At 49.9% G+C, this 12,321-nt stretch overlaps 1 protein-coding gene across 6 annotated transcripts in view; it reads right to left on the bottom strand.

Moving 5' to 3' along the window:
* Positions 1-12,321, bottom strand: part of GSE1 (Gse1 coiled-coil protein) — a 258,953-nt gene that overhangs the window by 97,091 nt on the left and 149,541 nt on the right. Inside the window, exon 1 of one of the 6 annotated variants that reach the window (XM_026684033.2) lies at positions 9,270-10,291. The exons of 4 other annotated variants lie outside the window; for them this stretch is intronic. In XM_026684033.2, the coding sequence (XP_026539818.1) occupies positions 9,270-9,306 (37 nt within the window). In that variant the 5' untranslated portion in view covers positions 9,307-10,291. Of the gene's footprint in view, positions 1-9,269; positions 10,292-12,321 lie in introns of those variants that run through there. One more of the 6 variants, XM_087971398.1, reaches the window with a different exon arrangement.

Raw genomic sequence — 12,321 nt, 5'->3', positions numbered from 1 at the left:
TGGCTACGAGGAGGTGGGGAAGAAATGGAAGACGAGAGATGCAAGGGCTTTGGGGAAAGCGTTGATCTGAGTCGGGGCATAGTTAAAGGAGAAATTGCGGTCTCTATTTCCTTCTACTCTCTATTTCCTTGTACTCTCCCTACTGTCAAAAGCCCCCGAAAATCCATTAATGCAGAGAGAGGGGAAGCAGCTCGGAGATGCGCTTCTAATGTGTCCCCCTCCCAACCAATCCAGCTGGAAAACAAGGCTGTGTGTGTCATTAAATGGCCATGAAAGAGGTTGATGATGGGAGGTTAATCTACGCTGAAGCAAGGGTTGTTCTACTTACTAGAGCAACTTGACTTCAAAATGTTCAGTTGTTTTCCAGAAAAAAAAAATATCAGTTATGGGGTGAGGTGGACCATGGCAGAGGTACATGAAGACCCTTGGACACCAATGTCTGAGAGGGGACGCAAGACTCCATGCATCTTCTCACTTCCACAAGGTCCTCTAGATATGGTTTCAAAGAAAGGTGGGATAAAACCTTAACGACAATTGATTCAAGGTCAGATTCCCGACCCCCAGAAGTATATGAAGCAAGCACAACAGCTTTAATGAAGTTCTAGTGTCCTCCAAATGTCCTGACTAGAACATCCGGGGAGCTAATTCTAGTCTCGACAGTCTTCAGTCCAATCTTGAGTTGCGAGTTTGAGGACCGAAGATCTCCAAGGTCAGAGTCCACCTAAACCTTCTCGGTTTTCCAAGACAGAATAACCATCACCAAATAGCTTTATTTTTTTTTCCAGACTCATTTTTTTTTTCCTTTTAGCTGTTGGCAACACATCTCCCCGGTGGCTCATAACCAAAAACCAAAATGCCAGGAGGTTTAGCCTTAAGGAAAGGTCTTCAGAGCCAACCAGAGAGTCAAACAAGTCAAGGAAGAGATCCATGGTGGGGACTTCCCTTGACTTGTGAGTGGAGTTTTAATGACGGGAACACCAGGAGGCATCCCAATCTGGATATCCTCCAGATGTGAGGACTTCCACTCCTGGGATGCTCAGCAGTAGAAGGATTGAAAAGATCCAGATGTCTGTAAAGAGTTCAGCTTGTGGGAGAAGGCCTGGTCAAGCCAGCCTCTTCCAAGGAAATGTGGCCTTCAAGATCTCAGGCAATGAAAGATCTCTCACTCAACCTAAATTTTGTTAAAAGGTCCTCCCTCTATTATAGGGGTCTCCAACCTTGGCAACTTTAAGACTTGTGGATATCAACTCCCAGAATCTTGGTAGTTAAAGTCCACAAGTCTTAAAGTGGCCAAGGCTGGAGACCTCTGCTCTTTTGCCCTGTCTACCATGGGAGGAATCCATTCGTGATCAAGAAGGGCTTTTCCCATTTGGGTAGTGGGCTTGGAATCGTCCAGATGAACTCCATTGTTCTGTCCTGCCCTTGCCAGCCATTGGCCCACCCGTCTTCCTTCAGCCCAGGTAGTAACAAGGAGTTCCAGCTAGACGTTTCCAGTGTCGGCTCTGCCTTTTAGGTTCAGAAAGTGCCCTGCCAGAAGGCAAAAATGTCAAGAGCTGCCCTGACTGGTCTCACCACCCATTTGTAGTGTGATCAGGAGTCCTCACCCCCCACTTGACCCGCGGGGGATAATTAAGGGAAGGGAGGAGGCCGTGTGAGACGCGCCTGGCGTTGCTAGCGAAACCTTGGAAAAGGTGGAGAAAATTACAATGCCCGTTGGCCCTTTCTGCGGAGGGAGGCCTCGCTCCCTGCCCTCCCCCCTCTGCTCTAGACCAACCTGGTGAAGGTGGAAATTTCTATTTGTGATGACCCTCCTTGTGCGATTAGCATTTCTCACCTCTTCCGATCTCCTGGAAAGGTGCGTAATTTTCTTTAATTGCTTTGGATCTCACAGCCTGACACTTTCCCTTCTGCTTCCACCCGCCTCCCCTCTGCTGCTCCGCAGAAGAGACTACCTGGAGGATGGAGGCCAGGGGGAGGAGGAGGGGAGAGATAGAAAGAAAAAGAGGAGGAAAAGGAGAAAGAGAAGAAGGAAGAGGAGACGGGGGAGGAGGAGAAAAAAAGGAAGGAGGAGGAGAGGAAAAGGAAGGAGGAGGGAGAGGAGGAGGGGGCGGAGACGAAGGAGGAGAAGAAGAAGAGGAGGAGGAAGAGAAGAAGGAAAAGGCGGCAGGAGGAGAAGAAAAGGAAGAACAGGAAAAAGGAGGAGGAGAAGGAGAAGGAGAAGAGGAGGAGGAGAGGAGGAGGAAGAGGAAGAGGAGAAAGAAAAGGAGGAGGAGGAGGAGGAGGAGGAGGAGGAGGAGGAGGAGGAGGAGGAGGAGGAGGAGGAGGAGGAGGAGGAGGAGGAGGAGGAGGAGGAGGAGGAGAAAGAAGAAGAGGAGGAGGAAGAGGAGGAAGAAAAGGAGGAGGAGGAGGAGGAGAGGAGGAGGAGGAGGAAGAGGAAGAGGAGAAAGAAAAGGAGGAGGAAAAAGAAGAGGAGGAGGAGGAGAGGAGGAGGGAGAGGAGGAGGAAAAAGAAGAAAACAACAACAACAACTGAATTGGGAGGAGTAGTTTGACTACTTTCGAGCAACCTCTGAGAACTGTATTTTGCAGGGTGTCCCCACTCCTCGCTCTCTCTCCCCTCCAAGGCAGGCTGGCTCTAACAAGAAAGCTGAAGTCCTCAACCATTACAGAAGGATAGAGAAGTTGCACCCCAGAAATCCTGATGGACTGGAGTCTGTCAGTAAAAAAAAACAACAACCCACAGTGTGTGTGTGTGTGTGTGTGTGTGTGTGTGGCTGGGAGAGCAGCCAAAAAGGCCAATCCACGTCTGCCCAGAAGGCTCTCTGGGGCTCTGCAGCCACCTGGTTTTCACAGGACCAAACCAGGCAGAGCTTTACGGATTCCCCGCTTCTTCAGGTGCTGAGCGAACCCACAGATGCAAATGGGGCTTTGTCATCTTCAAAGGGAAGAAAGGGTTTGTCAAGACAAGAGAGAGAAGCAAACAAGCAGGAGCAGCGCTGTGTACAACAAACACCGGGTGGGTTTTTTTTTCCCTCCCTTTACAACACAAAAACTTGTTAGAGGGACAGAATATATTAGCATCAGATTTCCTCCGCAACCCGCTTCAAAATAAGTCCCTAATCGCTGACATAATCTCTCCTCAACCGAAGTGACAAACGTGTCTCCATCCTCGCTTCCAAACCTGGCACACACAGTTTGTGGGGGGGGAGGAAACACACACACACACCCCGAGCATATTCAAACCCCACAGGAGGAAAATCCCCTGGCTTGTTTCCCATCACATCGAGGGTTACGGTATCGTCACAAGACCACAGAAAGGACAGCGGCATCCATAGAGGGCAGAATGGATCCCAGGGGCCCGGAGAGGTTATAACTGGGGGGGGGGGCTGTAACTTGATAGAAGTTGGGGTTATCCGTCAAAAGCAGAACGATGGGATGCCTAGTTTTTTTTAAAAAACGGTTAGGGGATAAACTTCCTATGTAGAAGGAAGTGCCCGAAGAGCCACAGGGAGCTTTGCACCCACGACAAATAGGTCAGGGGAAGAGGAGCCACAGGAGGGGTCCTTTCAGGGCAGGGGTGGGATTCAAATTTCTTAACAACTGGTTCTGTGGGCGTGGCCTAATTTGTGGGTGTGGCTTGGTGGTCCTGGGACTGGCTGGGCGTGGCTTGTGTGTAAATATTATAAATATTTATGTAGATATTGAATTTTTTTTTTTATTAAAAAAAGAGCAACTTTTACCCAAAATCAGGCAAGCAGGCAGGCAGATTGAGTTGCTCAGAGAATCACAGATTCACTTAGAGGTCTATGTCTCTGCCATCTGCTACCTGAGTCTGCACTGAAAAATAGAAGCTTCAGTCCTAAGGAAGGTTCAGCTCTGCTTTTAGATTAGCTAAAAAGCAAGAAATCCAACCATTCCCTGCTTTCTAGCTAATCTAAATCTCCCAGCACAGCAGAACAGCTGATGGTTGGGGGAGAGGGGAAGGAAAAATAGCACTTTAGCAGGCAAGTTTGATGGCGCACATGCCAGGTAAGGAGTGAGTGGGCGGGGAGAGGAGGGGCGGGGCCAGCCAATGGCGTGATTTGTCAGTTCTCTGAACTGGGCAGAATCAAAACAAGCGGTTCTATAGAACCAGTCCAAACCAGTAGAATCCCACCCCTGTTTCAGGGGTTTGAAAGAGAACAGGCAACTTTTGGTAGACCAGGGTTCACGGGACATTTGAAAGAAGAGACTGCAGAGCCGTTTGTCTGAAATGGTATAGGGTCTTCTGCTTGGGTGAGCGGGGTTAGACTGGAGGACCTCCGGGGATCCCTTCCGACTCTCTTATTCTGTTCTGTTATTTGTGTTGTTCTTGTGTATCCATCCTATCAAGCCCCCCTCCCAAAAAAGTCTGGAATGGGATTAAGAAGGATGTCCCTGCCATGGGGAAACGGTTGGATTTCCAAGGTCTCCTTCCTACCTTATTATTCTGCCTTTTATGTTCTATGTTCCAAGTGGCATCCCATTTACAAGGGGTGCAGGGGGGGGTGTCACGTTTTAGGGGTCTTTGTGCCATGGCACATTGTAGGACCCCTCATTTTTTCTTTCCAACCCCCGCAAACAGCCAAGAATTTTATCCCCACCAAAGTCTTGGGGTGAATGCTAAAGTCCAGCCTCTTGGGCTTCCTTTATGCCACCCAGTTTTAAGCATCTTCAGAGATAATAAGTATCAGGAGGCCTTTAATCTAATCCCTCCAATGTCCTTCAAACTGCTGCACGTACAGCCAGATTACGGATACCCTGTCAGCACCAGTTTTGCACATCGAAAACTCCCCTTTGGCTCCCCATCGGCCTTTGAAATTATTTACGTATCCTTTACATATTATTTACATATTTACATATCCTTTGAAAAATAGAAAATAAAAGGAAAACAATGAGAGAGAAAAGGAAAAATGCATTGCAGTTGCAAAACAGAGCTATTTGCATATACATTACATAGACATAGACATACAATTCACCAAGTCATGTAAGGCAAAATTAAAAGAAGGTATCAAGTATTCCTCTGCAAAAAATCAAATCCCCGCTTTTATAATGACATTCAGGCAGGCCTCAACTTACAACTGTTTGTTTGGAGACCGTTCAAAGTTACAATGGGGCTGAAGAAAAGTTGCTTATGATTGGTCTTCACACAAACGACCATCATAGCATCCCCATGGTCAGAATTCGAGCCCTTGCAAACCACCAGGTAGTTATGACCGTCGCAGTACCGTGAATCCTTCGATATGCTATTTGCAACCTTCCCAGCAGGGTCCTAATAAACAGTCAATGGGCGGGGAGCCAGATTCGCTTAAGGACGGCATGATTCACTCAACGACTGCAATGGTTTGCTTAACAACCGTGGCAAAAAAGGTCGTAAAATGAGGTGCACCCCTTTCCATAGCAATGGAAATTTTGCTCCCAATTATGTCCATAAGTCAGGAAGCACCTTTCCATTCCCCTGAATCGAAGTGTGCAAAAATAGTTTCATGACAGCTTAATACTTCAAACACCGCTGCATTTATGTTTAACGGTTACTAAAGTCAGAATTTACCTCGGCCAAGAAATCCATGTTGTAAAAATAAACAATCATAAAATATACTTCCCTTTATTTAGTGGGTCTCCAAAGTGAACAATCATTGTGATGCAACTGTAATGCAATTCAACAATGCCTTCCATGCACACACACACCTCTCACCTGAGTCTTTCTCCACCTTGGCAACTTTTAAGACCTGTGGACTTCAACTCCCAGAATTCCCCAGGAATATGTTAACACCAGGCGTAATACCAGATCAACAACCAAGCAGTAAACAATGCCCTAATCAAGGAACTAGCAACTCAGACAAACAATCGAACAGGAAACAACAGCCTAATCACAAGGAATCACCAAGAAGAAAACACCACGCCCACCACAATTGATACAGGGCCTGCCACTTGGACATAAATAGAAAGTAAAGCCAATTCCCTTCTAGCATTGATGATGTTCCCTAATCCCGTACTGAAACGCCTGCAAGAAAACAACCAACTTCAGAGAACAGCAAGGACCCCACAGTCCTCTTCCACCCTTCTTCTCCTCCTCCTCCATTCCACAATCCTCTCTCCCTTCTAGCACTGATATTGTTACCTAGTTGGGTAATGAAACATCTGCAAGAAAACCATCAAGCCCAGAGAGCACCAAGGACCCCACAGTTTAACCCCGAGCTACAAATATTCTTTTCTATTGATATCATCCATTCACCACACGTCACTCCCTAGACTGAAAAGCCCTTAAAGTTGGCTTCCTACAGCAGGTTTCATCATACGTACATGCATACATACTTTGCAGGACAAACAAAGGCCACGATATCCATCAAGTACATCGGTGGGTGGGGAGAGTCACGGCCTGCTCCATCCAAGCCACTGATAGCTTATCAGCTTGCAGGGAAGTGAGGTCAATGTGGAAGCTGACCTAGATTTGTTCACCTACAAACTCTGTTGCATGGTTCTCTTTTGCAAAACATCTTAGCTCACGAGACTTTAATCCAGGAGTCAGTAACTATGCCCCTTTTACGATGTGGGGACTTCATCTCCCAGAATTCCTGAGCCAAGGTTGGCGCAGGAGTTTTTATTTATTTTATTCATTTATTTGATTTGTCAATTGCTTATAATAGGTTTAAGTATAAACATGAGTACGAATACAGGAAATAGGTACAGATACGTGGGGACAAGAGGGCAGGGACGGTAGGCAGAATTGGGCACTTATGCACTTATGCAGTTCTGGGAGTTGAAGTCCAAAGGTCGCAAAGGGGGCATAGTTGCCCATCCCTGCTTGAACCGGAACCATGGTGGAAGTGAGGAAGCCAAAACAGGCACACGAAAACAGAGGTCGCATGGCGAATCCCACGCCGGAGCACCCCACAAACCCTCCACACACTTCCGAACTCTTGCTGCTATTGTGCACATTTGTGGTGACCTCTCCCCCAGGCACACAATGTGCATCATCATCAGAGAGAGAGAGAGAGGGAGGGGGAGGGGGAGAGGGGGAGAATAAAAGAGAGAGAATGAGAGAAAGAGAATGAGAGAAAATAAGAGAATAAGAGAGGGAGGGAGGGAGGGAGAGGGAGGGAGAGAATGAGAGAGACAATAAGAGAGACAATAAGAAAAAATGAGAGAGAGGAGAGAGAGGATGGGAGAAAATAAGAGAGAGAATAAGAAAGAGAGACAATAAGAGAGAGAAAATGAGAGAATGAGAGAGAGGAGAGAGAATAAGAGAGAGAGCATGAGAGGGAGAATGAGAGAGGGGGAGGGAGAGAGAATAAGAGAAAATAAGAGAGAGAATTAGAGGGAGGGAGGGAGAGAGAGAGAATAAGTGAGAAAATAAGAGAGAGAATGAGAGAGAGAGAATGAGAGAGAGAGAATGAGAGAGAGGGAATAAGAGAGAGAAAATGGGAGAGAGGGAGGGAGAGAGAGAGAATAAGTGAGAAAATAAGAGAGAGAGAAAATAAGAGAGAGAATGGGAGAGAGAGAGAAAGAGAGAAAAGTTAAATTCTTGGAACCAACTGCCACACCGCCAAGACACTTCCTGATAGGGAGCCTGCACAATCGGTGGTGGGGCTGAGAAAACCACAGCTGGTGTGAGATGATAGGGATGGCAGAGGAGGGGGGAGGGGGGCTCCTTCGCTTCCCCCTGCAAAGCCCTGGGGAGAGTCATTGGCAGACCATCTCCAAGCTTTGGGCGCTTCCGCTGCACCCCAGTGGGGTAGCCAACTCAAGCAAGCAGAGGTGAGAACAGCCTCCACCTTCCTCCAGCCACTGTTTTGACCCCCCCCCGCCCCCAACTCCCCCCAAAAGCACCTGCTTTTCAAAAGACCCTCTAACCTGCAGGAGGGGTGTGATAGCTGAGACCCAAAACTCAGCCTCACTCAGGAGGAGGAAAGGCAGGGCTCTCCGTGGAGTAGGGACTGCGCCCACCTTTCCTGAGCCAACTCAGAAGAGCATGGGTTCAACCCTTCCCGGGGGGGGTATTAAGAGGAGGGTGGAGGGGTGGGGGAAGAGAGAGGAGGTGCAAGCAAACAAGGAAAAGGGGGGGACGGGAAGGGCAGGGGGGGACAGCAATCTTCCGCCCTCCAGTCCAGACCACCTTGGCTCTTCCTGCTTCGTGATCAGGGCTTACTCATCCGTGAAACCATATTAGGCACCCATTGGAAAGTAACTTCACACCACTGTTCTTAATTCACCTTAGATTACTTAAAGTGCCTTCTGCTGCTGTTCAGGCTCCTGAATAAAACAAGAGGCACCACTTAGGAAGCCAAAGATGGTGAACAAAGGGAGTAGGGGCTGGGTGGGTGGTACCCCCTCCCCAGGGCTATCTGGACCCCATGGATGTTGCTAATTGCACTGCCTTTGCAAGGGGTCTGGGCTTTGGCCGGACTTACTTTACTGGTAAAGGTTTACTAGTGCTGTAGACCCATCACTGCCACAGTCTCATCAACTACCAATACCATAGACGCATCAAGGCCATAAACTCATCAAGACTATCAATGTTGTAGACCCATCTATCAACATAGGTCTATCCACATTGTAGACCCATCAATACTGTAGACCCATCAACGCTGTAGAGCTACCAACACTGTAGACCCATCAACGCTGTAGACCTATCAGTGCTGTAGACCCAACAGCCTTGGAGGGGAGGGGGAGTGTCACTCTGGGGTGGACCTACAGACCCTCAGCCCATCACCTTCAGAGTTGATGAGCCTACTACACCTCCTCCAATGTATTCCCCCCACTGTTGCACGGAGACAGGATTATCTGCCAGGTCCTCCTCCTTCTTCCCGCACACCTCTTCCCCCCCCCCAAGCCACCCTTAGCTAAACCCAGAACAGCAGGCAGCGGTGGAGTCGAAAGCCGCTGAGCTCTCTAGCCCTCTGCCAATTTGCCAACAACTCTTAAGCGTGACCCTTTCCCCCCTAGGGTGGCTGCTCCAGGCTGCCCTCCCCACCCCTGGATCAAAGCCAGGTCGCCCCTCCCAGAAGCCGAGTAGAAGAGAGCATCAAAGGAGCCCATTCAAGAAACAAGTTTCTTTGGGGTGACTAACTGAGCCTCCAAAGGACCCAACTGCTGTAAAACTCAAAAAATAGGGAGGGAGGGAGGGAGGGAGGGAGGGAGGGAGGAAGGAAGGAAGGAAGGAAGGAAGGAAGGAAGGAGGGAGGGAGGGAGGGAGGGAGGGAGGGGAGGAAGGAAGGAAGGGAAAGAATAACACATCAAGAGTTGCCTTACCTGGTAAGTAATAGAGTGGTGGTTTCAGCCCAAACATGGTTTAGATCACTGACCCAAGGCATCCAGAAGGAAAAAAATAAACCCAAAAACCCCCAAATGCAACAAAAAAATAAATAAAAAAGGGGAGGGGGAAGGGGCTGAAGAATAAAAAATAATGATAACTCCAAAGAGTCAGTTGAAAAAAACAATTTTAAAAAAAGCTGCACCTGGACTAAGGAGGGGAAAAAGCGGATAGATAAGATATATAAAAAGAGTCTTCGGTTAATTTTGGGTTGGCCCAACGCTCATGAACAGCTGTAGTCGGGCACAGCGTGTCCTCCAGTCTCTCCCCCCCCCCTTTTTTTTCCTCCTCTCTCCTTTGCTTCTTCCACCTTCCTGGTTGCCTTTTTGGAGTCCGGCGAGTTGCAAATACAGAGAAATATGCACGCGCGGGCGCGCACACGCACACAGACACACACAGACACACACACGCCAAAGACAGAGAAAGAGAAACTAAAGAAGGAGGTAGAGAAAGCAGAGGAGGGAGGCGGCAGCTTGTGGTTGTTGTTTTCTCTCTTTCCCTTTTCTCGGCTTTCTTTTAAACCAAAACCAATTTTGTTTAAAAAAGACAATAAATAAATAAATCTCCCCGAAAATCTCCCTTTAGGGATTACTCATTTGGAGGGAGAGCGAGCGAGCGAGCAAAAATAATAATAAAAAAATAAATAAAAATCATATCCAATGGAGCAGCGCAGGGGACGGGAAGGAGATCCGCGGCCGCCCCCCCCGTCATGTCAGCGAGCCCCCGCCTCCGTTCCGCGCCCCCCTTGAATGCCAAGGGGAAAGGGAGGGAGGAGTCGGTGGGTCTCTTTTCAAAGGGGCTCCATGCTCAGCCTCGCATTCAAAGGGAGAGGAGAGAGAGAGAAAAGAGGAGGGGGCAGAGGGGGGTCCTTGCCAGAAGGGAAGGCGAGGAAGGCAGCAAAGTGGAGTTGCGCGCCGCTTTTGTTTTAGCGTCCTCCTTAGCGACTGGTTTACAAAAGGGAAGCGGCGGGGAGGGGAAAGGGTGGGAGCGGCGGCAGAGGGCGGGCGAGGAGGGGGGAGAGGTGTGGAAAGGATGCGCGCCGCCGCCGCCGCCGCCGCCGCCGCAGGGTCTCTTCCCCTGCCGCCCCTTCCCCGAGGAGGGTCTTGCCGGGGACGGCCAGGTGTTAAGCTGAGCCACCCGAAAAGGGCAAGGAAAGGAGCGCAGGTGGCCCCAGAGCGCAGCTGGCAGAGCCTGCCAGGGTCTACCTGGGGGGAGGTTAGATGGAGGGTTAGATGGTCCCGGCGCTGCCTCCGTCCCACCAGCAACTCGGAGAGGAGGAAAGAGGAGGAGGAGGAGAAGGAAGAAGAAGAAGAGGAAGGAAAGGAGGAAGGAAAAGGAAAAGAGGAGGAGGAGGAAGAAAAGGAGAAGGAAGGAAGAGGAAAAGAGGAGGAGGAGGAAGAGGAGGAGGAGGAGGGGGAAGAGGAAGGAAGGGGAAAAGAGAGGAGAAGAGGGAGGAGGAGGAGGAAGAAGAAAAGAAGGAAGGAGGAAAAGGAGGAAGAGGAGGAGGAGGAGGAGAGGGGAAGAGGAAGGAAGGGGAAAAGAGAGAGAGAAGAGGGAGGAGGAGGAGGAAGGAAGGAAAGAGGAAAGAAGGAAAGGAGGAAGAGGAGGAGGAGGAGGAGGGGGAAGAAAGAAGGAAGGAGGAAGAGAGAGGAGAGAGGGAGGAGGAGGAGGGGAAGAAAGAGAAGGAAGGAGGAGAGGAGGAGGAGGAGAGGGGAAGAGGAAGGAAGGGGAAAAGAGAGAGGAGAAGAGGGAGGAGGAGGAGGAAGAAGAAAAGAAGGAAGGAAGAGGAAAAGAGGAGGAAGAGGAGGTAAGAGCAAGGCAGGCAGGAGGAAGGCTGCCCCTCCAAAAGGCACCGGCAGGAAGAGCCGCCAGCGGAGAGAATAAGAGCCGAGCGGGGGCTTCAGCCGCAGCCGCGGAGCCTCCCGCCCTCCCCCGATCAATTTTCATGCAAGAATCATTATCGGTAAATTGGAAATCTGGCGAAGTGACAGCAAATTTGTCTCTGCTAATGAAAGAGCCGAGCCGGGGAAGCACCCAGCATCTGCTCCGGGCTACGACCAACCGCCGCCTCCTCCTCCGTCCTGCGCTTTTACGCCCGGGCGGCTCAGCCGGGCTGGCTTCTGGCCTTTGCTCTCCTTTCTGGGTTTTCACGCCAAGGGAGGAGAGGAGGGCGAGGGGGGGCAGAAGCAAAGTGATGGGGTTGGGGGGGAGGGAGGAGGAATTTTTAAAATGCCACTTGAAAAGGAAAAAGGGGAGGGAAAAAAGGGGGCCGGGTGGAAGAGGCAGCCCGGAGGATTGACAAACAGATGGCTCTGGGTGAGGGTTGTTGGGGGTTTTTCTTTTTTCACCCACTTCTGGTCTTTCAGGGCAGGAGAAGGAAGGGGGGGGCTCTGGAAGTGCAAATAAATAGGCAAAGTCCTCCTCCTGCCGTCCACCTTCTTCCCATCCCTCCACCAGGGTCTCCTCCTCTTCCCTCCCCCTCCCCTACAAGAAGAGTCTGCTTTCCATCCCTCCAGGGGGGGAAATGCACTAATACAAATAAATGCCCCCCCCTTAATCCCGGCACACCCTAAATAAGCACAAGCACCAGAGTTGCTGCCCCCGAGTCTCCCTTTGGTCAAGGATGGCAAACGGAGAAGAAACTTCTCTTTTTCCAGAGTGAAGAAGCCCCTTCAGGGGTGGGATTCTCCCATTCACACCTATTCGCTAGAACCTGTTGCTAACCTTCTAAGCAGTTCGAGAACCGGTTGTTAGAAGAAATTACAGGGCTAATCCTGTAAGGAAGGCAGGAAGGAAACATTCTGGTGTTGCTTACAGAAACTGCCTCTCCTACCCCTGAGTCCTACCCCTGAGCCTACCCCTGAATCCTACCCCTGAGCCCCTTCCCTCGTTTTTCTCCCTCTGTCGCTGGATTGCTTGTTGGTTTGCTCACCCCAAAAGCAGGCAGCCCGTCCCAACTACTAGCAGCTCGGGAAAAACTTCCTTTGTTTG

This window comes from Notechis scutatus, chromosome 9 (assembly GCF_049901735.1).
Source record: "Notechis scutatus isolate UNSWTSFEM ecotype Mainland chromosome 9, rNotScu1.2, whole genome shotgun sequence".
Classification (NCBI taxonomy): domain Eukaryota; kingdom Metazoa; phylum Chordata; class Lepidosauria; order Squamata; family Elapidae; genus Notechis; species Notechis scutatus.
The sequence above is the reverse complement of the archived record's forward strand: the minus strand, read 5'-3'. Positions and strand labels throughout refer to the sequence as shown.